This window comes from Rhododendron vialii, chromosome 6a (genome assembly GCF_030253575.1).
Source record: "Rhododendron vialii isolate Sample 1 chromosome 6a, ASM3025357v1".
NCBI classification, from domain to species: Eukaryota; Viridiplantae; Streptophyta; class Magnoliopsida; order Ericales; family Ericaceae; genus Rhododendron; species Rhododendron vialii.
In genome coordinates this window covers 37,362,680-37,382,814 of record NC_080562.1, presented here as the reverse complement: position 1 = coordinate 37,382,814, position 20,135 = coordinate 37,362,680, and the positions used below count along the sequence as shown (strand labels likewise).

Sequence of the window (20,135 nt, the reverse complement as noted above, 5' to 3'; positions counted from 1 at the left end):
TGCACGCACATTAATGTGTGACTTAGGGTACGTACTTCCTGTTTTCTTTCACGTTAGTTTTTTTTTTTTTTACTTTTTCCTCATGTCATATGTAGGCATCAACAATTCTAATCCACCCACGTCCATTAGACAAAGATGAATATCCCTACGACTACGATGATTGATCAGTCGGCAGATACTAATTTTTTTGATCAGTCGGCAGACACTAATTGGTGCATACCATTCCAAAGTTGAATCAACAAGTACTTTATTCTATTCATCCAACACGCAAAGGGATTAAGCTCTTTCCGCCAGCCTGTTCATAATGCCATATTTTAGCCGCATGTCGATATCACAGAAAGATGGGAATTATTGGAATTCTGTTTTAGTATCATCAGAATTAGGATGTTGATTTTAGCGCTCCGCTTTTGTACGCATGCGCTCCACTTTGTTCATGAATTTGCTAGTAACTTCATATACAAAGTGAAGCGCATGCATACAAAAGTGGAGCGCTAAAATCAATTTCCTTAGAATTATTATCGTCAAGTATTCATAGTAATATTATAACTAGTATTAGTATTTTAATTACATGTGTCGGCTTAACGCTATTCATTTAGAGGTTAAAAAGACCCATGTCATTGTTCTACACATTTGAAAGTTGAAGAGAAGTTGTTTGGACAAGTTGGAGCAAATGATTGAAGGTAGACAATACACTATGGGAGCAGTTTCAAAATAAATAGATTATACAATTCGATGCCTTGATCGCCTTGCCGCCCCCTCTCTCTCTCTCTCACGCACACACACACATTGAGTCTTGAAATAGAGATCAGTTTTTTTGTGTCACTGAGTTTTTGGAACTTAAATTAACGGAAAAAACATTTAACCAGGTATGTTTGGTCATTATGAGAACAATGTGAATCACTCCAATACTTGATTCGGCTTGATTGGCGGGATACTCAACAGTAGAGAAGGATAATTCGCTTAAACTATGTTTAGAACGTGTTGCTTCGTGCCTTGCAATTTCTAATCGATAATACTATATTATCAAAAAAAATTGGGGGACATGAAATCAAATTTCAGAGATTGCTCCCACCGAACAATCCTGTCAGTCCACAAGCTTTCTTTTTTGAAAAAAAAAATAGCAACAAAACAGAGAGACCAAAACCCCAGGTGATTGAACTGTGTAAACCCCACAACAGACTTAGACACCAATCTTTCTATATTCCCAAAAAGTCGAGGAACGCACATTTAAAACACAACTCTGGATACAACTGTGTCAGAAACCGTTAGATGTATGTGGATCCATATGCATTTAACGATTCCGGACATAGTCATGTTTTAACAATGTATTTATAGCACCCTTATAGCATTGCTCTTCTATTCCGTAACGATTACCTAAAACCTATAGAGACAGAGGAGTCCAGTTCAACCCATGATTGTTGTGAGCCCATATTTCGACAACGATTCCTCCCATTTTGATGGCAGATCATCCGGTAAAATTATCCGGCGTGGCCAATGGTCCTAGGCTCCTAAGTGCCATAAAATGTTGTTGAACCTACCACCTATCGTGTGGCTGTGAGGAGCGTGGGACCATCGGTTCAGACCACCGGATAATTTCTCGATCATTCGTAGCTTAAGGAATGCAGGAGCCAAACTCACATTGCCATTTCAGCAAATGTGGCAAAAAAAAAAAAAGCGTAGTCCCGGGGTGGTCACCTGATTTCAAGAATTTTCTCTCATTCAATTTGCCGAAAAGAGATGTTCCCATTCTGAAATGAACTAGTCTCGAGTACTTATAGCGGAGCGAAATCGTGCAAATGCAAATTTTTTTTTTTTTAACAGCAATCTTGCAAATGCTGATTCGGGGTTCTGAACAAGAATTTCTCTTGTTTTGATGGATTTCAATTGCTTGAATCTTTCAAAGAAGAAACCATGCCTCTCCGGCTGCTCCTTTGAAGACACAATCCAAACACCATAGGTCTTGATAGGACCCTTTTGCTCCTGGATTTCAGCCAACAGCTGTGTTTCCTCAGGAGATGACTCATCAAACTGTTTCTTCAAATAGCATTGCTTTTACTCGGACAAATTCTTCGACTCTGATACCACCATCCGATCAGCAGCTTTAACTCTCACCGAGGCCATGAAAGGGAATATGGAATTACATTTTGTTCTGGGTTTTGAGAGTTTCTCATTTGCTTCCCCTTGAAAGAGCCCAAAAAAGCGGATTTTGATAGAAAACCAAAGGATGAACAGAAGAAGAAGAAGAAGAAGAAGATCATTAACAGAATGAAAGACTAATCGAATAGACGCTTATAGAGTTTAGAAGAAGATCATTAACAGAATGAAAGACTAATCGAATAGACGCTTCTAGAGTTTATATTCTACAAATAATACTGTAGAAAATAGATTTGCCTTGGTTTGCAATAAGACAAGGCTGCACTAGGAATATAATGCACTCCTCAACCAAGTGCAGAAGAATCAATATCTGCTGAACCCTCCAACACCTTCACGACCATTGAGATATGAGGCCTTCTATCATAGGTTTGCAGACACCATATTGCGATCTTCATCGTCTTTATTGCTTCTTCTTTGTGGTGCCAAATATCCTCGTCTCGATCACCGATGAGATCATACAGTTGATCCTCTTCTACTTTCGTTTGCACAATGTCAACCAAAGTCATAGATTCATGAGATTCTTCTAAATTCTTCCTCCCACAGATAGTTTCCAAGATAACAACCCCAAAGCTATAGATATCAGCTTTAACTGAGATATGTAATCTCCTATACATTTCAGGAGCCATATAACCTATTGTTCCTTTCAAAGATGTCAACGCTAGGCTCTGGTTCCTGTCGATCAATCTTGCTAAGCCGAAATCAGAAATCTTGGCTTTGAAATCTCTATCAAGAAGGATAATTTGAGGTTTGATATCAAAGTGAATTATATTCTTATGACACTCCTCATGGAGATATTGAAGTCCCTTAGCCACACCATAAATAATCTCCTGCCGAGTTTTCCAGCCGAGTGTTCTTGCTTTGTCTTGGTTGAATATCCAATTATCTAACGACCCGTTGAACATGTGTTCATACACGAGAAGCCTATTTGATTTCTCGGCGCAGTACCCAATCAGCCTCACCAAATGGAAATGTTCAACTTTGCCGATTGTGTTAACCTCAGCCAAAAATTCTTTTCTTCCTTGGACTATAGAATCCAATTGTTTCACTGCAACTTTGGTACCATCATTTAAGACCCCCTCAAACACAGCCCCAAACCCTCCTTGGCCAAGCTTGATCTGGAAATTCTGCGTGCAAGATTTCAACTCTTCGAAAGAGAATTTAGTCAATGATTCAGTAACTTGGTCGTCAGTTTCTTCCTCAGCAATATCCGTGTTAAGAATTCTGTAACAGTAGCACATTCCACCTATAAGAGTAACGACTAGCAGGACACCAACAAGAGGAAGTACCAATATCGGAGATGCAAGTTTCTTTTGACTGGGCACTTTCTGAACCTTGATAGAGGCGTAGGAACCAATATTTCCAGTGGAGGGCATGAAAGAATAAAGCTCATCTGATTGCAAAGAACAATTACCAGATGAACCATCTGTATCATACCGAAACAAGGCAGCTTTGCAAGAGCAATTGTTCAAACATGCCTCTTTGCATTCATCTATAGAGGTAGCCAAAAGAGTGGGGACAAAATCAAAGTACGTAACATTAGGGAGATCGACGAATGTATGGTACTTGGAACCATCTTCACAAGAAAGAGGGGTAATTTCTGCACATCCAACACCTTGTTCAAACGGCCAAAAGTAGTTTGAAGTTCCATTGTTGCCCTGTGGACAAGCACACTGCCCACCACTAGAGCAAACACCACAATGCCCACATACTGTTGGGTAGCTGCAGTCTCCAAGAGAATCAAGGACGGCCAATAAGTCACTGCGTGGCGTGACTGCAAAACTGTGTTGGTAAGAGGTATCCACGCGATACAGAACTAAATGTCCATTTGGTTCCAGGACGATAAACCGAAAATCATTTGGTGATGCAGTGAAATTGAAATGGAAAACTGCAAAGGTGGTAGTCAATACGACTGCATTGTCTGCGTTCCCCAAAGCAGGACCCGCTAACGCAATAGTGGCATTTGGAGCAAGAAATTTTGCGTATTCTTGTGGGGGATTTGAATCGAGAAAAGCCCGCATTCCAATGCGATAGTCTTTATCAACAGATAAATAGTATATACCGGTTGATAAATTCGAAGGCGAGTTACTAGCCGTAAGCCTTTGACCATTGTAGATCTTCTGGTTGGGGAGCCATGTGTCTGTTGGGTTATCAAACGACTGCCATACCACGCTGTTGCTCCCATTCAGAAGCATAAAGTTGCCGCTCGCATCGATCACCATTCGAGCAACATAATTGGTACTGGTATTGGTTGACCAAACAGGGTTACCAAATTCATCTCTCAAAACCAAATCTCCTTCGGCTGTGAAATCCAGAGTCGCGTTCTCTCCGACCGGCCTGTCTCCATTGGCAGACCACAGAACTTGGGGCGGCATACGTGGACTAAACTGGTACTCCCCATCAGAGTTGCTGTCACTTACATTTACTCCTGTCATCATGAAGACAACTAGATAGAAACCTGAATCTGGTACCGGAGAAGGAATCGAAGTTTTGTTCGTGAAGAACCCAAGACCGAAAGGCGGATGAATCTTGGTTATGTCGTACACTAGGAGGATTGGCCTCAAGGTGGAGCCGTCGTTGAAATCCGCACTTCCTTTTTCATTGGAGGGGGTGTTTTTCCAAGAAACAGTGGGATTGGCCGACGAGAAGTCGGCGTAATAGGCATCTGTAGCACAAGGGAAGTGGGAAAAGAGTGGGAAAAGAATCAGCAAAAGGATGAGAACCCAGTTCTTCATCAGACCAGCAGTAGCCATGGGTAGAGCACTAGATGCTTTGGCAAGTTTTTGTGTCCGGCGCTTGCCGCCTTCAAGTGCTATCAAAGTGCTGTGTGTTTGACTTATGTCTAATTTTAGTGGAGTAATACGTCCGTCCCAATTTAATTGTCACTTTTGAAAGTTTGTGTCACTTTTCAATTGATTATATCTTGTAATTTATTATATTTTAGGTGATTTTAAAAATATTGTATTATAGAACAAATCGAAATCTATCAAACAAGATCCATATTAGATATAAAATTCATTACCAATTTAAAGATATAACTAATTTTTTTATTCAGTTAGAAAATCTACAGTGGAATAATCAAAAGTTGCCACATCATCTTTTGATTATCTATTTACGGGGTTGCTAAGGTTAGCAATGTAGAGGTCCACAATGGTACAATCAAAATTGAATAATCAAAACTTGCAACATCACCTTTTTAACTTATAAAAATCAAGAAATTGTAGCATAGAAAACAATTTTTTAAAAATAATTTTGAAACTAATAAAAATAGGTTATTAGAAAAAGAGAAAATATTTTTTTGTAAACTTTGATTAAAAAAAACAATTTTTGGGAAAAAAGTAAAAAAAAAAAAAAAAAAACTGTTTTTGAATAGAAAAAGTTTTTTTTTTCCAGAAGAATAGTTTTTGAAAAAAAGTTTTGAAATAAAACTGTATAAAATTTTTTTTGGGAAAAACAGTTTTAATAAAAAAAACTGTATTTGCAAAAAAAATAAAAACTGTTTTTAAAAGTATTTTTGTTATAAGCATGTTGAAAATAGAAGAAAAAAGGTTTTTGTGTAATGATGATATACTTGATTGAGGAAATGTGAAGACAATTAGATTTGATTATTGGCAAAAAGTTGGTAGTTTTGATTATCCAATGACCAAAATTTAATGAGTTGCTAAGATGTTTCTAACTTTGGTTATTCCAATGTGAGCTCTTTTTGAACAAATGTTGCTAATCTTATAAACTTTTTTTGTTTTGATTATATCACTGTGGATGCTCTTAGAATAGAACTGAGATAAGTAAATTGGGACGGAAAGCAATTTGTGTTTCCCAAGTTGTCTTTCAGTGTTTGCATTTTAATATGTTCGTTCCAGGTGTTGAGAGGTTATTTTTTGGTGTGGATTCTCGCTTTAGTTTTTTGGTTGATTTCTTACCTTCCTTCGAATTTGGTTCTCAGGTGGCATTTTCGCCGATATACAGTTAAATATTTATAATCCTTTTCAAAGATTTATAAATTTTCTTTGCTTATAAAAAAAAAAAAAAGAATGTTGAAGACATAATGCTCTATTTGGAACTTGCAGGAAATGAGAGAATTGTCACTGTACTTAGGCTCCCTTCCGGAACCAAAAAAAAGTCCTTATTTTTTAAGAAGGCAATTTCAAGCTAAAAAATTATGAGCTTATTGAAATCTAAAAAATGTAATATGGATCTTGTTTGGAAGATCTCGATGAGATCTTTTATATGATGCAAAAAAAAATTGAAAAATTATTTTTCATTTATTTTATTTTTGAGTTTGAAAATGTGAAATAAACTGCTTATTTTTTAAGAATGTTTTTGGAATTGGGCCTTAATAATTAATTAATTTCGTCGTTTTCTCTCATATTTTCTCTCCAACCAAACAAAGAAAGAGAAAATTTAAGCATTAAATATCCACAATGCTATAATCAAAAGTAAAAAGTTTTTAAAGTTAACAATGTTGGTGCAAAATATGACTCACAATACTATAATTAAACTTAACAACCTCCTTATAAATAATCAAATTTTGAGCTTTGAATAACCAAAATCAGCAATCTTTTGACAATAACAAAATTTAATAGACCATACATATTCTCAATCAAATACACCAATCATTATACAAAAATGTTCTATTCCTCTTCCCGTTTCCTCTCTCTCTCTTTCTTTTCAAACAATATTTTTGAAAAAAAAAATATTTTACAATTTTTTTTTTAAAAACAGTTTTTTTAAAAAAAATTCTAAAAAAAAGTTTCAAAAAATATTTTCTATTTCTAGTAAATAATTTTTATTAATTTCAAAATTATTTTTAGAAAAACTATTTTCTACTGTTCAAAAATTTTAATTTTTTATAGTTTAAAAAGATGATGTGACAAATTTTAATTATCCAATTTTGATTATATAGACATCTACATTACTAACCTTAGCGATCTCTTAAATAAATAATCAAAAGCTGATGTGATAACTTTTAGTTATCAATTTTTAATTATAGCATCGTGGATACCCTTAGTCTCCTCTTCTCTGATCACACTTGGGCTTTTTTGATGGCCCATTTCCTTCACTTTTGTCTCGTATTCACTTGGCTAGGTTCTCTCTGTCCGTGACAAACAAAGCCGTTTGCTGATTTACTGAGACATCCCTCCAACGCTTTTCTTCGTAGCTTTGCTATCGAAGATCGGATTCCAAGTGATTTCTGGGCCTCTTCTGAATTCAAGATCCTGATTCGGTCCCTATCATACACTACCGAGGAAATCAACAGAGATTTCGATTCGAATTCATGTTTAAAGATGATCCAACGGTTTCGATGTGGTTATTGAAAAACTCTAAACACTCCTATCAAGTTTGTCTATATTATTTGTAGCTTTCACCAATTCCTGATCTTCCAATGTCCATTAATTAAAAATGGATGAATATCCATACAACTACGATCACGAATCAGTTGGCAGATTTAGTGAGGGGCCACCAAATCATATAGTACAAAAGGCGCAACAGTCAAAATTAATACTCCTAACGGATAATGCGGTGGGACGAAGAGGCAGGTAGGCTCCACCAGCCGATTTGATTTCTCTTACTTCCTCCCACCACATCCACGAGCAAATCGGTGGTCTCTAACATTGCGGCTGTTAATTTTGACGAGTTTTTTTAATTTTGTGGTTCGTTTCACTTGTTGTTCGGACCTTCGGGTTCTTTGTACTGTTTGGTCATAAAAATGAATGTGCAAGTACTTTATACCGTATTCATTCATCCACTAGCAAATAGAGACATTTTTACATATATGATATGAAATAGATAAATATAATACATCTGAACCGTCACTTCCCTGATATTATCAACAAAATTTCAGAGATTGCTCCCAACAAACAGTCCACAAGCTTTCTTTCTTGAAAAAAATAGCCACAAAACAGAGACCAAAAAGCCCAGGCGAAAATGTGGAAACCACATGACAGACTCAGGCAACCCATCTTTCTATTCCATAATAATTACCTAAAAACTACAGAGACAGTGGAGTCCAGTTCAACCCATGATTGTTGCGAGCCTTTCGGCAACGATTCCTACCCGGGTGATGGCCGATCATCCGGTAAAATTAACCGGTGCGCGCGGCCAATGGTACTTGGCTCCTCGGTGCCACACAATGCTGCTGGACCTATCCACCTATTGTGTGGCTGTGGAGAAGCGCGGGACCATCGGTTCAGACCAGTGAATAATTTCTGGATCTTAAGTAGCTTTAATGACTAAGAGGAAGAGAGGTACACCTGACACTGTATCACAGTTTTACCAATCTTGAACCCTGGAACCACCGTGAATGCCACCGGCGGGTCAGTTTCTGTAGAGCCCTCAGGAGAAAAGAAAGCTTCTTCGCACGCACTTTCCATGTAAACTTCCGAAAATCGAGACCCCTTCCCGGCTTGAAAGATCGACGCTTCAGGCTCAAATGAAAATGCCAAACAATGCAGGAGCCAAACCCGTTTTGCCATTTCAGAAAACGTGGCAAAGAAAGTAGTCTCGGGGTTGTCACCTGATTTCACTAATTTTCGCTGATTCAGGTTGCCAAACAGAGACGTTTCCATTTTGGGATGAACGAGTTTCAGGTACTTGGTAGAGCAAAACCTTGAAAATGCTGATTTTGGGTTCTGAACAAGGATTTCCCTAGTTTTCATGGATTTCACTTGCTTGAATCTTTCAAAGAAAAATCGATGGCTCTTTGGCTGCTCCGGCAAAGACTCGTTCCAAAGAGAGAAGTTCGGGTTATTGAAACCATCAAACATTTCGCGGCAAACAAAGGACTCGAATGCAAAACAAATGTGGTCTGGATTCGAGAAACAAACACCCGGTTCAATTGCTCCAACAGCGGCATCTAAATCCCACCCGGCTAATTCCATCTCATTGACCATCAACCGAATGAAATTCTGGATGGATTTCGTGGTTTGTCGAAGAAATGAAATGAAATGGTTGGGACTCAAGCCTGAGAGGTGAAGATTATCACCAACAGACAACAACCCACTTGAGTTCAATCTGTTCTCAATTCCCTTGTTCTCCCTGTTGGCTTCCTCCAATTTCTCTTTCAGAAATGTAATTTCAGAATTCTTGAGCTTAAGCTCAGAATCCAGCTTTTTCCCAAAAACTTCATATGTCTTGATAAGACTCTTTTGCTCCTGGATTTCAGCCAACAGCTGTGTTTTCTCAGGAGACAACTCATCAAACTGTTTCTTCAAATAGCATTGCTTTAACTCGGACAAATTCTTCAGCTCTGATATCACTATCTGATCAGCAGCTTGAATCCCATCAGCATCGTAAGGAGATTGAGCAAACTGCAACTGGGAATATGCTGCTTTAACTGTTGAAATGGTAGCAAACAGCTTCGACAGAAAAGCTTCTTTGGCAATTTTGTGCCGGAGCTTGTCATCAACATCATCGGCATCAAAGACATCATGTTTGAACTTTTCTCGAAACGTAGTCTTCCTGTGAATTTCATCGGCCGGAGCAACACCGGTTGCTTGTCGAATGTGCAAAACCTTGGCAAAAGTCCGCGCCAAACGGCTCTTAGTAGTCCGATCAACTGTTTCCATCTGAAAGCAAAAGATTCAAAAATGATGATATGTTAAGAGGGGGAGATTGATCAGAAATAGCTCAAGTTATAGCAGATATCAATAAGTTCAAGAATAAAGGGATTAATGTGGTGATGAGTGGTGACTAAGACAATGATGAGCGTGTTCCTACAAAAGGAAAAAAGCAGATTGCTTTAACTCTTATCGAGGCCATGAAAGGCAAACAGAACTTCCTTTTGTTTTTGGCTTTGTGGGTTCCCAATTTGCTGGCCTTTGGAAGTGCCTAAAAAAGGGGATTTTAAAAGAAAAGCAAGGGATGAGCAGAAGAAGAAGATCATGAACAGAGTGAAAGACTTATTGATCAAAGATTCAAGGATACACTCAAAAGATTAGACGCGTATAAAGTTCATAATCAAAAAACAATACTGTAGTAAATAGAGATGCGTTGGTTTGCAAGAAGACAAGGCTGCACTAGTGTGTACTATTATTATATGCACCCTTCACCCAATTTCAGAAAAATCTACCCCCACGTATGTTAATTGATTGGGTTTGATTCTGAGAATGACTTTAAAATCTAAAATAATCAGCTTCGATTTGGCTGTTTCCATGACCGGATTTTACAGGGAAAAAATTACTATAAATAGTAAAAGTTAGTAAAAAACAAATCGAATCATAGCTTCTCAAAAATCAACCTTTACTCTCTCTTTTTTTTCTTTTATGATGTTTTTTCGCCATAAATCAAAAAAGCGGGAACTATGCTAAATAAACTAGCATAATTCCCCCGCCAAAGATCATAATGTCACACTACTTAAGTCGCGACAATCAACCCAAACAAGCTGCATGTCATGCGACAAACACCTCATAAATCACCGAGAGCAAGATAGAAATTGCGAAGACACGAACGAAACCAAAAGATGGCAAACACCTCATAAATCACTTAAGAGCTAACTTCTAGTTGATAGACTATTGAGCGATGGGCACTACAACGAAGTCACACTTAAACTAGATCATCCCACCCAAAAATAACTTGGAGCCTAAATAGAACTTAGAGAAGAGAGTTCCCATCTACAAAAAGAAGCTGTGGGCTAGATCAAGCCATTGTACCACATCCATCCATTCTTGTCTGGATATCTAGGAGAAGAACAATTTTGTTGTAGGCCGAGTAAGAAGTACTATTAAAGGGATGTTAAATAACACCATTTTGTGCCGGAGGGATGAGAAACTTGGGACTGAGCTCTAATCCAGTTAAATCTCCTTCAATTTGGTCCAATTTTGGACTGTTGCGGATCCATTCGAAACCCATAAAAATCATTCAAACCATCCATGTCCAATGCCCAGTGACAAAAGTTTATCCACTCCGAAAACCACCTCATTCGGACATCATAGCCACATAAAGAAATCACATCTGAAGAAATAGTAAATGCGGTTCAAGACTTAAAAAAATATTTGTCCAGTCTACTTTTTGGTCCGTTGATACGATTTTGTTCATATCCATGTCCAATTAAACTAATATCTGGCTCATAGACGGAGTCTTTTCTACACGGGTCACGGCCTCACGGGATACGTTCTGCGAAATTATTTCACTTCGCCCTGCCACCAAACTGGAGGGGACGAAACATGTACGTAGCTCAGCCAGAAAAAAGCAAGCGTAGACCTGTAAATCGATGATAACGGACAAATTTTTACTGCGCGGTCTTTTTAGAAGTATTCAAAAGTACCATTGGATTCCCTTGGGTCCATTCCACTCATACCGATAAGTTGATGGTCCAAAAACACAATTATATACCCGTGGTCTCAATTGCATGTTTGGGTTTTCTGGGTAACCCCATGTGGCCATTTTTACACGGCGGGATTTGTCATCAAGTGGACGGAAACATTAAACTACGAATATCGCGCGGGCCCCAAGCGTTCGCAGCAGTTGGATCCAATTCAACGGGTAGGAACGCTGTTCCAAACACTTACGGTTATTTGATTTGATTGAGCTGATTTGTCGTGGGGCGACTCAAAAAAAAAGTTTTAAATGTAATGGACGGCTCGGATCGTTCGGATCGTTTATTGTGAGACTAGGATGGGCCCAACTGCGGTGCATAAAATCTGTGTTAAAAGACTTTCTGTATAAAGAATGTACAGTGAACTCTTTCAACTTCAAGTAAAAACATATCGAGTAAAATAATAGAACAATCTAGACAAAACTTTAAAAAAAAAAAATCAATAAAATTGTACAAAAAGGCTGAAAATTTCGATCTTCCGCCAAAAACTTTTACAACTAGTCTACATTTTGATTATTTGAACGATTCCAAAAGGCAAACAAAACAAAACCAAAAAAAAACTCTTTGAAACTACTATCACAAACTGGTCAAGAAGATTACCTCGCAACGAGAGAGCTATTTCTACGCCGAAAACCGAGTGAGAGAAACCTGCAAAATGGAGAGAGCAAACCACAGACCAGAGCTTTAAAAGAACCCTAACACCGTCAGACATTAGAAAATCGAACAGTACTATTATTTGGGTATTCAAAAATATATATAGTACTATTAATAAAGGACTTTTTTTTTTTGCTTTTCGTACTTTCGGAAAGAAAATAATCCAACAACGGAATCTGACTTTTCAATTAATGGGAAAAAATCCGGGCTTCATAGAGTTAGCAAAAATGCATTTTGACAAAAACCTTGACTCACCTACCTTAGAAACTCGCCGGCATTGAAACATTCGTCGTCTTCTGACCTGAGCTGAGAGCACTCGATCGAACTCTTCAATGACGGTTCGTTGAGCGGAAACTAGGGCTGTCAGTGTTTGGTTGAGAGGGCATGAGCTGTTTATGGGAGGGAAATTGACAGGACTAGCTTTCAGGAGAGAAAAAGGGAAGCGTTGAGAGAGAGAGAGAGAGAGAGAGAGAGAGAGAGAGAGAAGTTGGAAATGGAAGGGGGGACTGGAGGAGGAAAAAGACGAAAACAACCAGCTCTAAATTGGGGAACGGTCCACACTGGAACCATAAATGAACACCATACATCGGGATGACAAAAGGGGCATAGTCCATTTTTCGTTTTGTTATGACGCTCAACTTGTGTCGTTATTACGGACTAAGCCCTTGTTCCTCCACAGGGTTTTTTTGACTTTTTGGGGGTTTTTTTTTTTCATTCTTATTCAATTTTTTTTCGTTTGTATATTTTGTAATAAATTTTTGTAGATTATTGATTTGCCTTAATAAGAGGGATCGAAAAAAAAAATTAATATTACCTAAATATTTTTAAAAATATTCAAGATAAAACCCAAAAAAAAAAGAAGAGATTATGAAGATTTGATGGTCAGGTTAATTAGTTTGGTACTCCTTCCGTCCCAATTTACTTGTCTCAGTTCTATTCTAACTGGATTAAAAAGCTATTGATATCTTTAAAGTGGTAATGAATTTTATATCTAATCTGGATCTTATTTGATAGATCTCGATTTATTCTATAATTCAATGTTTTTGAAATCACCTAAAATATTATAAATTACAAAATATAATTAATTGAAAAGAGGCACAAACTCTAAAAATAACAAGGAAATTAGAAAGGATGGAGTATTTGTTATCTCTGCTAGAGCACTTAAAATCTGTGAGAGCATTTGAAGGGAGGGAGAGTGAAGATTTGAGGTGTTTGTTCGCTGGACTTGCTAATGTGCACGTCAATGTCAGCAGGGCTAATTTAGTCCATTTACAGAAGGGCCTGATGTGATGTGAATTGACAAATCCAGGGCCGGTCAACAAAAACGGAACGGATGAAGAAAAAATTACACTGTCCCTGTTTAGTGAAAAATTATTCAGTGCTCCTGTTCCAATTGCGCAGAGCTACCCACACCACAGAATACTATTGATACGGAAGTCTGTGGGTACAGATTTCATATGCACACTTTGTGGGTACAGGTCTCATAAAAACGATTTGAATTGTTTATTAAATTTAAAATATTTTTTTAAAAGTAGATTTGAATTGAAAAATTAAGTAATTTTTTTTTTGGATTTGTTTATTTTGCGCCAAATTTTTGTGATTTATTGATTTATCTCGACGAGGGGAGTCGAAAAAATAAAAAAAATTGATCGAAACTCATAATTTTTTAAAGAAAAACAAAAATAAGTCAACTTATTTTACTTATTTGTGTCTTTTTAAAAAATTATGAGTTTCGATCAAAAATTTTACTTTTCCAATTCTCTCGTCCATATGAATCAATAAGTTACAAAAGTTTGACGCAAAACTAACAAATGCTAAATTTTTTTGAATAAAAATAAATCACTATTTGACTTTTAAAGCCAAATTGGCACTAAGTGATCTTGTAAATAAAATTTGAATAAAAAATTAAAAGATTTGGTCAAACTCTTGCAGTCACTGAGCTGACCTGTAAAGAAATTTGAAAACAAAGTTAGGAGATTGGATCAAACTCTTACGGTTATCCAATTAACTTATAATGAAAGACACTTGAAAAAATATTTTAAATTTAATAAATGGCTCAAATTATTTGTGTGAAACCCAATGTGCACACATATCTGAGCACATAGTCAAACTGATACTACTAATATTCAGAAGCATTTGATTGGAGAATCTTATTTTTATTACAAGCCATAAAAAATTATCAATATTTTTATTATTTCAAATAAGACATAAACTTAAAATTAGATTAAATCTAACTGATAGCACATTAATAGAACAAAATAACAAAATAAATAATCCTTATTCAGCAAAAGAAATAGTAATTGACCTTTGTCATGACCCCTGCCCTTTCCCCTACCAATATGTAAAAGACTGACCAATTAAACTAATCCAACTAATTAGAGAATTTCTTTTTCTAATTACCTTAAGGATTGTGATTTTGACACTTTAAAAATTGATGGAGGAGTTTTAAAACTGAATTATATTGATACATAAAACGACGTCGTTTTAAAACCCCTCCATCAATTTCATCAATTTTTGAAATGGTAAAATCAATTTCCCTTGCCTCAAAAGGACAAATCATCTTTCTCCATTCAAGATAAGAGCTTCACTTACATGTGACGTAACGTGGATAGAAACTCCAGAAAACTTTGCCCCTTATCTTTCATCACATTTTCACGTTGGTGCTTGAAGTTTTCATTTTACACATTCATCCTCCTCTAATTAAGTTTCCAGTTTCGACTCAATTTATGCCGCACCAAACCTCTATCCATTTGTCTACAGAAAGAAATTGTTCAGGTTGCTGAAATGGAATCATGGCACAATCCCAAAACTGATAAAAATTTCTTCGTTCTTTAATGGTTTTTTTCGCTCTGCAAATCCGTAATACAAGCAAAGGAGTCAAAGGAGATAATTGGAATCATCATGCAGACCTCAATACTGAACTCTAGGAACTCTTGGAATTTATAAAATCCAATTGATAACTCGAGGGACAGAAGCAAATTTTTTTTGACAAGCATTGCTCTAGGTAAAGCACTTCTCTCTCAGGGGTGGTGTCAACCTCTACCATAGACAAGATTAGTGAGAGAGCTGCCGATATTTTCTCAAAAAAGGTTAGAGACAGACTACAGACTAACCTACAAGCTCAAGTTTGAAAACGGTATTGTCGAATTGAAAATCTACTTGCATCTCTCAGCTCACCAAAACTGCCGGCAGCCTGTCGCAGTAGCCAACCATTGTTCAAAAATCTATAAAAGCTTAGAAGCCAAAGAAACCAAGCTCACTGGCTTTCTCCTTTTCGAACGTTTCAAAGTACTGATATATGATTGTGACTGCTAGCAGAATCCCAGTCCCTGAACCAATTGCTCCCATAAAATCGGCCAAAACTGTGAGTGCACCGATACACACGCCCCCAAATGCTGCTGCAGTGGGAATGTAGCGGTTCAGTTCCTTTTGTAGATTTGATTCTCGGTGGCCAGGCATCACCATTTGTTGTTCCTGAGAATCAATAGGGAAAACCCAAAACCAGCAGGGTGAATAACTGTGAAGAAAATCAACGCACTCTGATCAGATAAATAGGATAACAGAAGTCACATTAAGGCCTATACCTTGAGCTGCTTAGCCACGTCTCTAGCAGAGGAACCAGATACTTCAATCCAAGTTTTTGAGAACAGAGCACAGGCTGACAACATGAACACGATGTAAAATAGCGCATGGAAAGGATTGGCTGCCATGTCGGCCAAGCTGCAAATCAGCAATTAACATTAGTTTTATGGTGGGGAAGAGGAACTAAAACTACTTTAAGGAATGCAGGCTGTGTGAGTATTGTGTGGGTGGGTGGGTGGGTGTGTTGGTGAGTGTGTGTGTGTGTGTGTGTTTGTGTGTGTGTGTGTGTGTGTGTGTGAGAGAGAGAGAGAGAGAGAGATCATCTATACCTTGATGGAGCAGTTATATAATACACAAGACCGCCAACAGGGATAGATTGGCCAGAATATTCAGATTCCTGCCACTTACCCAGCAAGTTGACAATGAAATTTCCACTGAACCTCCTGTAAAGCAACTGCATAGAGACCGAAATATAAAGGGCATCAGTATCTACCTCTTTGAAATACAAAACTGTACCGTATCTATGACAAACAGTGGCTACAACTTAATAAAATTGTTGGTAAAGTTGCTTTGAAGGGTTTGTTTGAATCGTTTTTTTTTTTTTGGGGGGGGGGGTTGGGGGGGGGCTAAGGATTTGTTTGAATCTTTGACCTCGTGTTAGAATATCTTACTATAACAGCAAACCATAGAATGACTCCAAAACCATAGTAGTACCTGGGAAATGAAGTAAAGATTGGAGACAAGGGCAGACTGCAGAATGATGGGCATATTGGAGGTGTAGAACAGTTTTATCGGATATGAACCTTGCTGTCCACGGGCATTCTTTGATCTCACAGGCAAGACCACACGGAACCCTTGGAAGTAGATAACAACAAGGAAGATCAACACAGTAGCGAGCAAATTTGTAACGTTCGGAAGGTTCTGCCGGTAAAATGCCTCTCGGAGTGCACGAACCTTGTCAGTCCGAGTAATTAGCAGGTGGAACAAAGCAATAATGGCACCTTCAAATTCAGCTCCACGTCCACTATTAATTGTGGTGGGACTAAATGCTTTCCATATAATGCTCTCACTACAGAGAAAATCAAAAAAGTCTTAGGTAGCAAATATTTTAAGCTGTAAATCTATTAAAACCCAAGAAAGTATAGTAGCTCACCAGATGTTGGTTGCTATGAAAAGGGATATTCCCGAGCCCAGACCATAACCTTTTTGAAGAAGTTCATCCAAACATATCACAATAATACCAGCAAAGCAGAGTTGGAGGATAATAAGAATGGCATTTCCAACTCCAAGTTGGTTAACACTTCCATACATCCCAGAGAGAACATATGCAACTGCCTCACCAACGGCAATCAAAATGCCCAGTAACTTCTGTGCACCATTTCTGAAAGATGAAATGAGTCGTCATGAATAAAAGTAACGATACAAGCTGCAGACATATTTTGCAGTTAAAGAAGGGGAGAAACCATCTCACTACATAAAAGAACCATGACACTTTTCAAGCAAAATCAAAGCATGAGCATATGTGTCTGCATGCACAGTGCAATACAAAAAGGCTAAACTATTATGACGCATTGGAAAGCCAAGAATTGGTTCTTCCACCTAATTTCGTAAGGGTTGCGTAAATTGTGTTGCACGGCGCCACGGCTCATAGATACCAAGGTTTGGAGCAAAGACAGCAGAAAGGACCAAACCAGGCAGAGACTATGCAGCACATGTGGATCACTTACATAAGGTATTCGTTTTATCAGACCATATAGCTTAAAGAGTTGAGACTCATCAAATACTTACAAGAGGGCACGATCCTCCCGTACATTATTGTCCACTTCAATGATCTTGGATCCAGCCAAGAGTTGCATAACTAGTCCAGATGTCACAATGGGAGTGATACCAAGCTCCATGACAGTCCCACGATTCGAGGCAAGAATAACACGCATCCAATAAAATGGATCTGCACCTGTGGTAGAGTGTATGCCATACAGAGGGAGTTGACTGCATACCAGAAAAATGAAGAGAGAGATCACAGTGTATATAACCTTCTCTCTGAATGGAACCTTCCTGTCAGCACTCTGAACTTCAGGCAAAAAGGAAAGGAATGGTCGGACTAGATGAAGCACCCTAAACCCACCTCCCATGTTGTTTTGCACAAACTAAAGTATCCAATCCTGCATCATGGATTCATGCGAGCGTTGGAATCAACAATCAAGTGCATACTATCAAAATTGCATCAATTATAGCGGGGAAATTGAATACATTAATTTTGTGCTAAATTCTTCCAACATCTTTATAAAAGCATTATAAGGGAAAAATACAAATTATGTTGATATCTTCTATTATATTAGAGGGTAACAAACCAGTATTTTACAAATAAAGTTCAGACAACTCAACTGTATGACATGTATAATTGTATCCGCGAAACCAAGTGGTAACAATAATCAACATCACATCGAAAACAAAAAACTGAATGGCAAGTTAAGCAAATAGTTGATTTCTATTTCTTTTGATTGAGCGCTGGTTACTTTTGGAGTCTCTTCGTGGGGATGGAAGGATTCGTGAGAAGTGTACTTATGTAGTCTATCAAAAACAGTCAGTTACATGACTCATTTTCTCTCCTGGTTGCTGACGGGAACTCAGTCTAGTGCTAGAGAAGGAGAGAGATTTAGACAGGAGAAAAAACTACACCATTTAATTTAAGTTCTTTGTATTGAGAGTCTAAAGGTCTTTGTAGGAAAGTCCACGAGTAGTGTTGGGAAGGTCAAAAGTTGGGTCTATCCTTATCCTTTAGCTAGAATAAATAAGATTGTAAGCCTAAGGGCAAATCAACTTTTGAATCAATATTAATTCAAGAGCCTCTATCTCTTTTCCTTGTGGATTTCAAGGGTTACTCATTGATTCAAGTAATCATCTCATCTTCTAGAATGATATCTAGCCTCTGTATTTTCCGCTACGTCAAAAACAAAAGAAGCCATCCATTATCGTATTAGTTAAGTAGTTTGGAGCCTGATAGGTCCCGTAGCAGTGCCCCTTGCCCCAAACGTGCATTTCGTCAGGGCATTGCGTAACTTGTGTCCTGAAGACAAATTTTTACAAGGGCACGTTTTGCATTTCCAAAAACTTAATCTACCTATACACCAGTGAATGCCTCTGTTCTAGTATGGACCTTTACCCAATTAGAGGGAATCAAATCATCTATACCGAAATTCTTTGTACCTCTGGACCAGTGCATTTTCGACCATTGGGTCGCATAAAATTTTTAAAACATAATCTGTCAAAAAAAAAAAACCTATACACCAGCTACCATGGACGCAGCCTAAATTGGGTGAAGCACGTAATCATGTGAAATGTTTGTTTACTTTCTCGCATTTGTTTACTGTGCGGCCACGCGACCTAAGGTTGCGGTTGGTTGGATCTGTTCCAGATTACTCAATGCTATGTTCCTAACAGGTTTGTCAAATCAAATAATCACGATTCCATCACATCACACCAAACTAAAAACGCGCATGACCTAATCAATCACCAAAAATCAAAATCACCGTCAACAATTCTGCATGCATGTATAAAGCAGATCACAGATCCGTGTGATCTTTCAAGCCCTATAAAATCAGCAAAGAGTAATTGAACACATTTAGGGGAAAAAAATTAACGACAAATCTATTGCTCTCAATACATTATTTTCCTTTCTCTCCTTCTTCAAATTAAGCAAAACAAAGGAGTCGAATTGAAGAAGAAGAGAGACCAGAAGCAAGAATAACCTTTCGATACCGGAGTAGGCGGACCCCCGGAGAGTCTGGTTTTGTGGAAACCTGATCGTTCGGAAATGTGTTTCAGAGTTTTCGATCTGATGAGAGAGAGAGAGAGAGAGAGAGAGAGAGAGACAGATCAAATAGGGAGGAGGTCGCAGGCAGGAGAGAGATTGGCGTTACGAAGAGGTTTCGGACGTGGCGTTGTTTGGCTGCCAAATGGTTAGTTTTTGTGTTTTTTACGTAGGCGGTGCCAATGGTTATTTGACACGTGTGAAAACGGTGCTGTCAAGGGAAATGCATTCATTACTCAAACAAATGGTCGCTTAGATAGAAAATGATTTTGACACTCTACTTTATTATAATAATATTTTATATTTTATATTTTAGTGTAAAAATTATACACAATAAAATATATTAAAAAATAAATTTTAGAGCATTATTATAAAAAATTAAAAATTAAAGTGTCAAAATCATTTTTCTTTGAAAATCTCAAGTTTTTTTGGAAACATTGTTATTGCGTTTCTATTACCTTTCAAAACGTCATCATTTCATACACTACTAAATTTCGAATGGTATGAATAAAAGAGCAAGGGGGTGTTGCACACTTTTTCCAAAAAGTAATTTTTTGAAAAATAATAATAATTTTAAGTTCAAAAATTATGTGTTTATGTAAATAATTTTCCTACTAATATGAA

The 20,135-nt window shown here is 37.5% G+C and overlaps 3 protein-coding genes across 8 annotated transcripts; all 3 read right to left on the bottom strand.

The window, feature by feature from the left end:
• Positions 1–2,330: 2,330 nt before the first annotated feature.
• On the bottom strand, positions 2,331–4,998 carry LOC131331500 (G-type lectin S-receptor-like serine/threonine-protein kinase SD2-5). The gene has a single exon (XM_058365485.1). The coding sequence runs from the start codon at positions 4,902–4,904 to the stop codon at positions 2,439–2,441; it is 2,466 nt and encodes an 821-aa protein (XP_058221468.1). The 5' UTR covers positions 4,905–4,998; the 3' UTR covers positions 2,331–2,438.
• Positions 4,999–7,898: 2,900 nt separating this feature from the next.
• Positions 7,899–12,707, bottom strand: LOC131331498 (protein GRAVITROPIC IN THE LIGHT 1-like). 6 transcript variants are annotated; one of them, XM_058365481.1, is made up of 3 exons: positions 12,374–12,707; positions 12,065–12,112; positions 7,899–9,716 (listed from the first exon to the last, which is right to left on the bottom strand). In XM_058365481.1, the coding sequence occupies exon 3, from the start codon at positions 9,714–9,716 to the stop codon at positions 8,382–8,384; it is 1,335 nt and encodes a 444-aa protein (XP_058221464.1). In that variant the 5' UTR covers positions 12,065–12,112; positions 12,374–12,707; the 3' UTR covers positions 7,899–8,381. The 6 variants fall into 6 exon arrangements, with proteins under 6 accessions (XP_058221464.1, XP_058221466.1, XP_058221465.1 ...); XM_058365483.1 differs by having other exon boundaries at positions 12,065–12,159; positions 12,374–12,641; XM_058365482.1 differs by having other exon boundaries at positions 12,065–12,159; positions 12,378–12,641.
• Positions 12,708–15,035: 2,328 nt separating this feature from the next.
• Positions 15,036–19,643, bottom strand: LOC131331497 (uncharacterized). Its single transcript, XM_058365478.1, has 7 exons — positions 19,450–19,643; positions 17,489–17,862; positions 16,854–17,081; positions 16,415–16,769; positions 16,030–16,154; positions 15,703–15,838; positions 15,036–15,592 (listed from the first exon to the last, which is right to left on the bottom strand). Exons 2-7 carry the CDS (start codon positions 17,830–17,832, stop codon positions 15,353–15,355), a joined length of 1,428 nt encoding a protein of 475 aa, XP_058221461.1. The 5' UTR covers positions 17,833–17,862; positions 19,450–19,643; the 3' UTR covers positions 15,036–15,352.
• Positions 19,644–20,135: the final 492 nt, after the last annotated feature.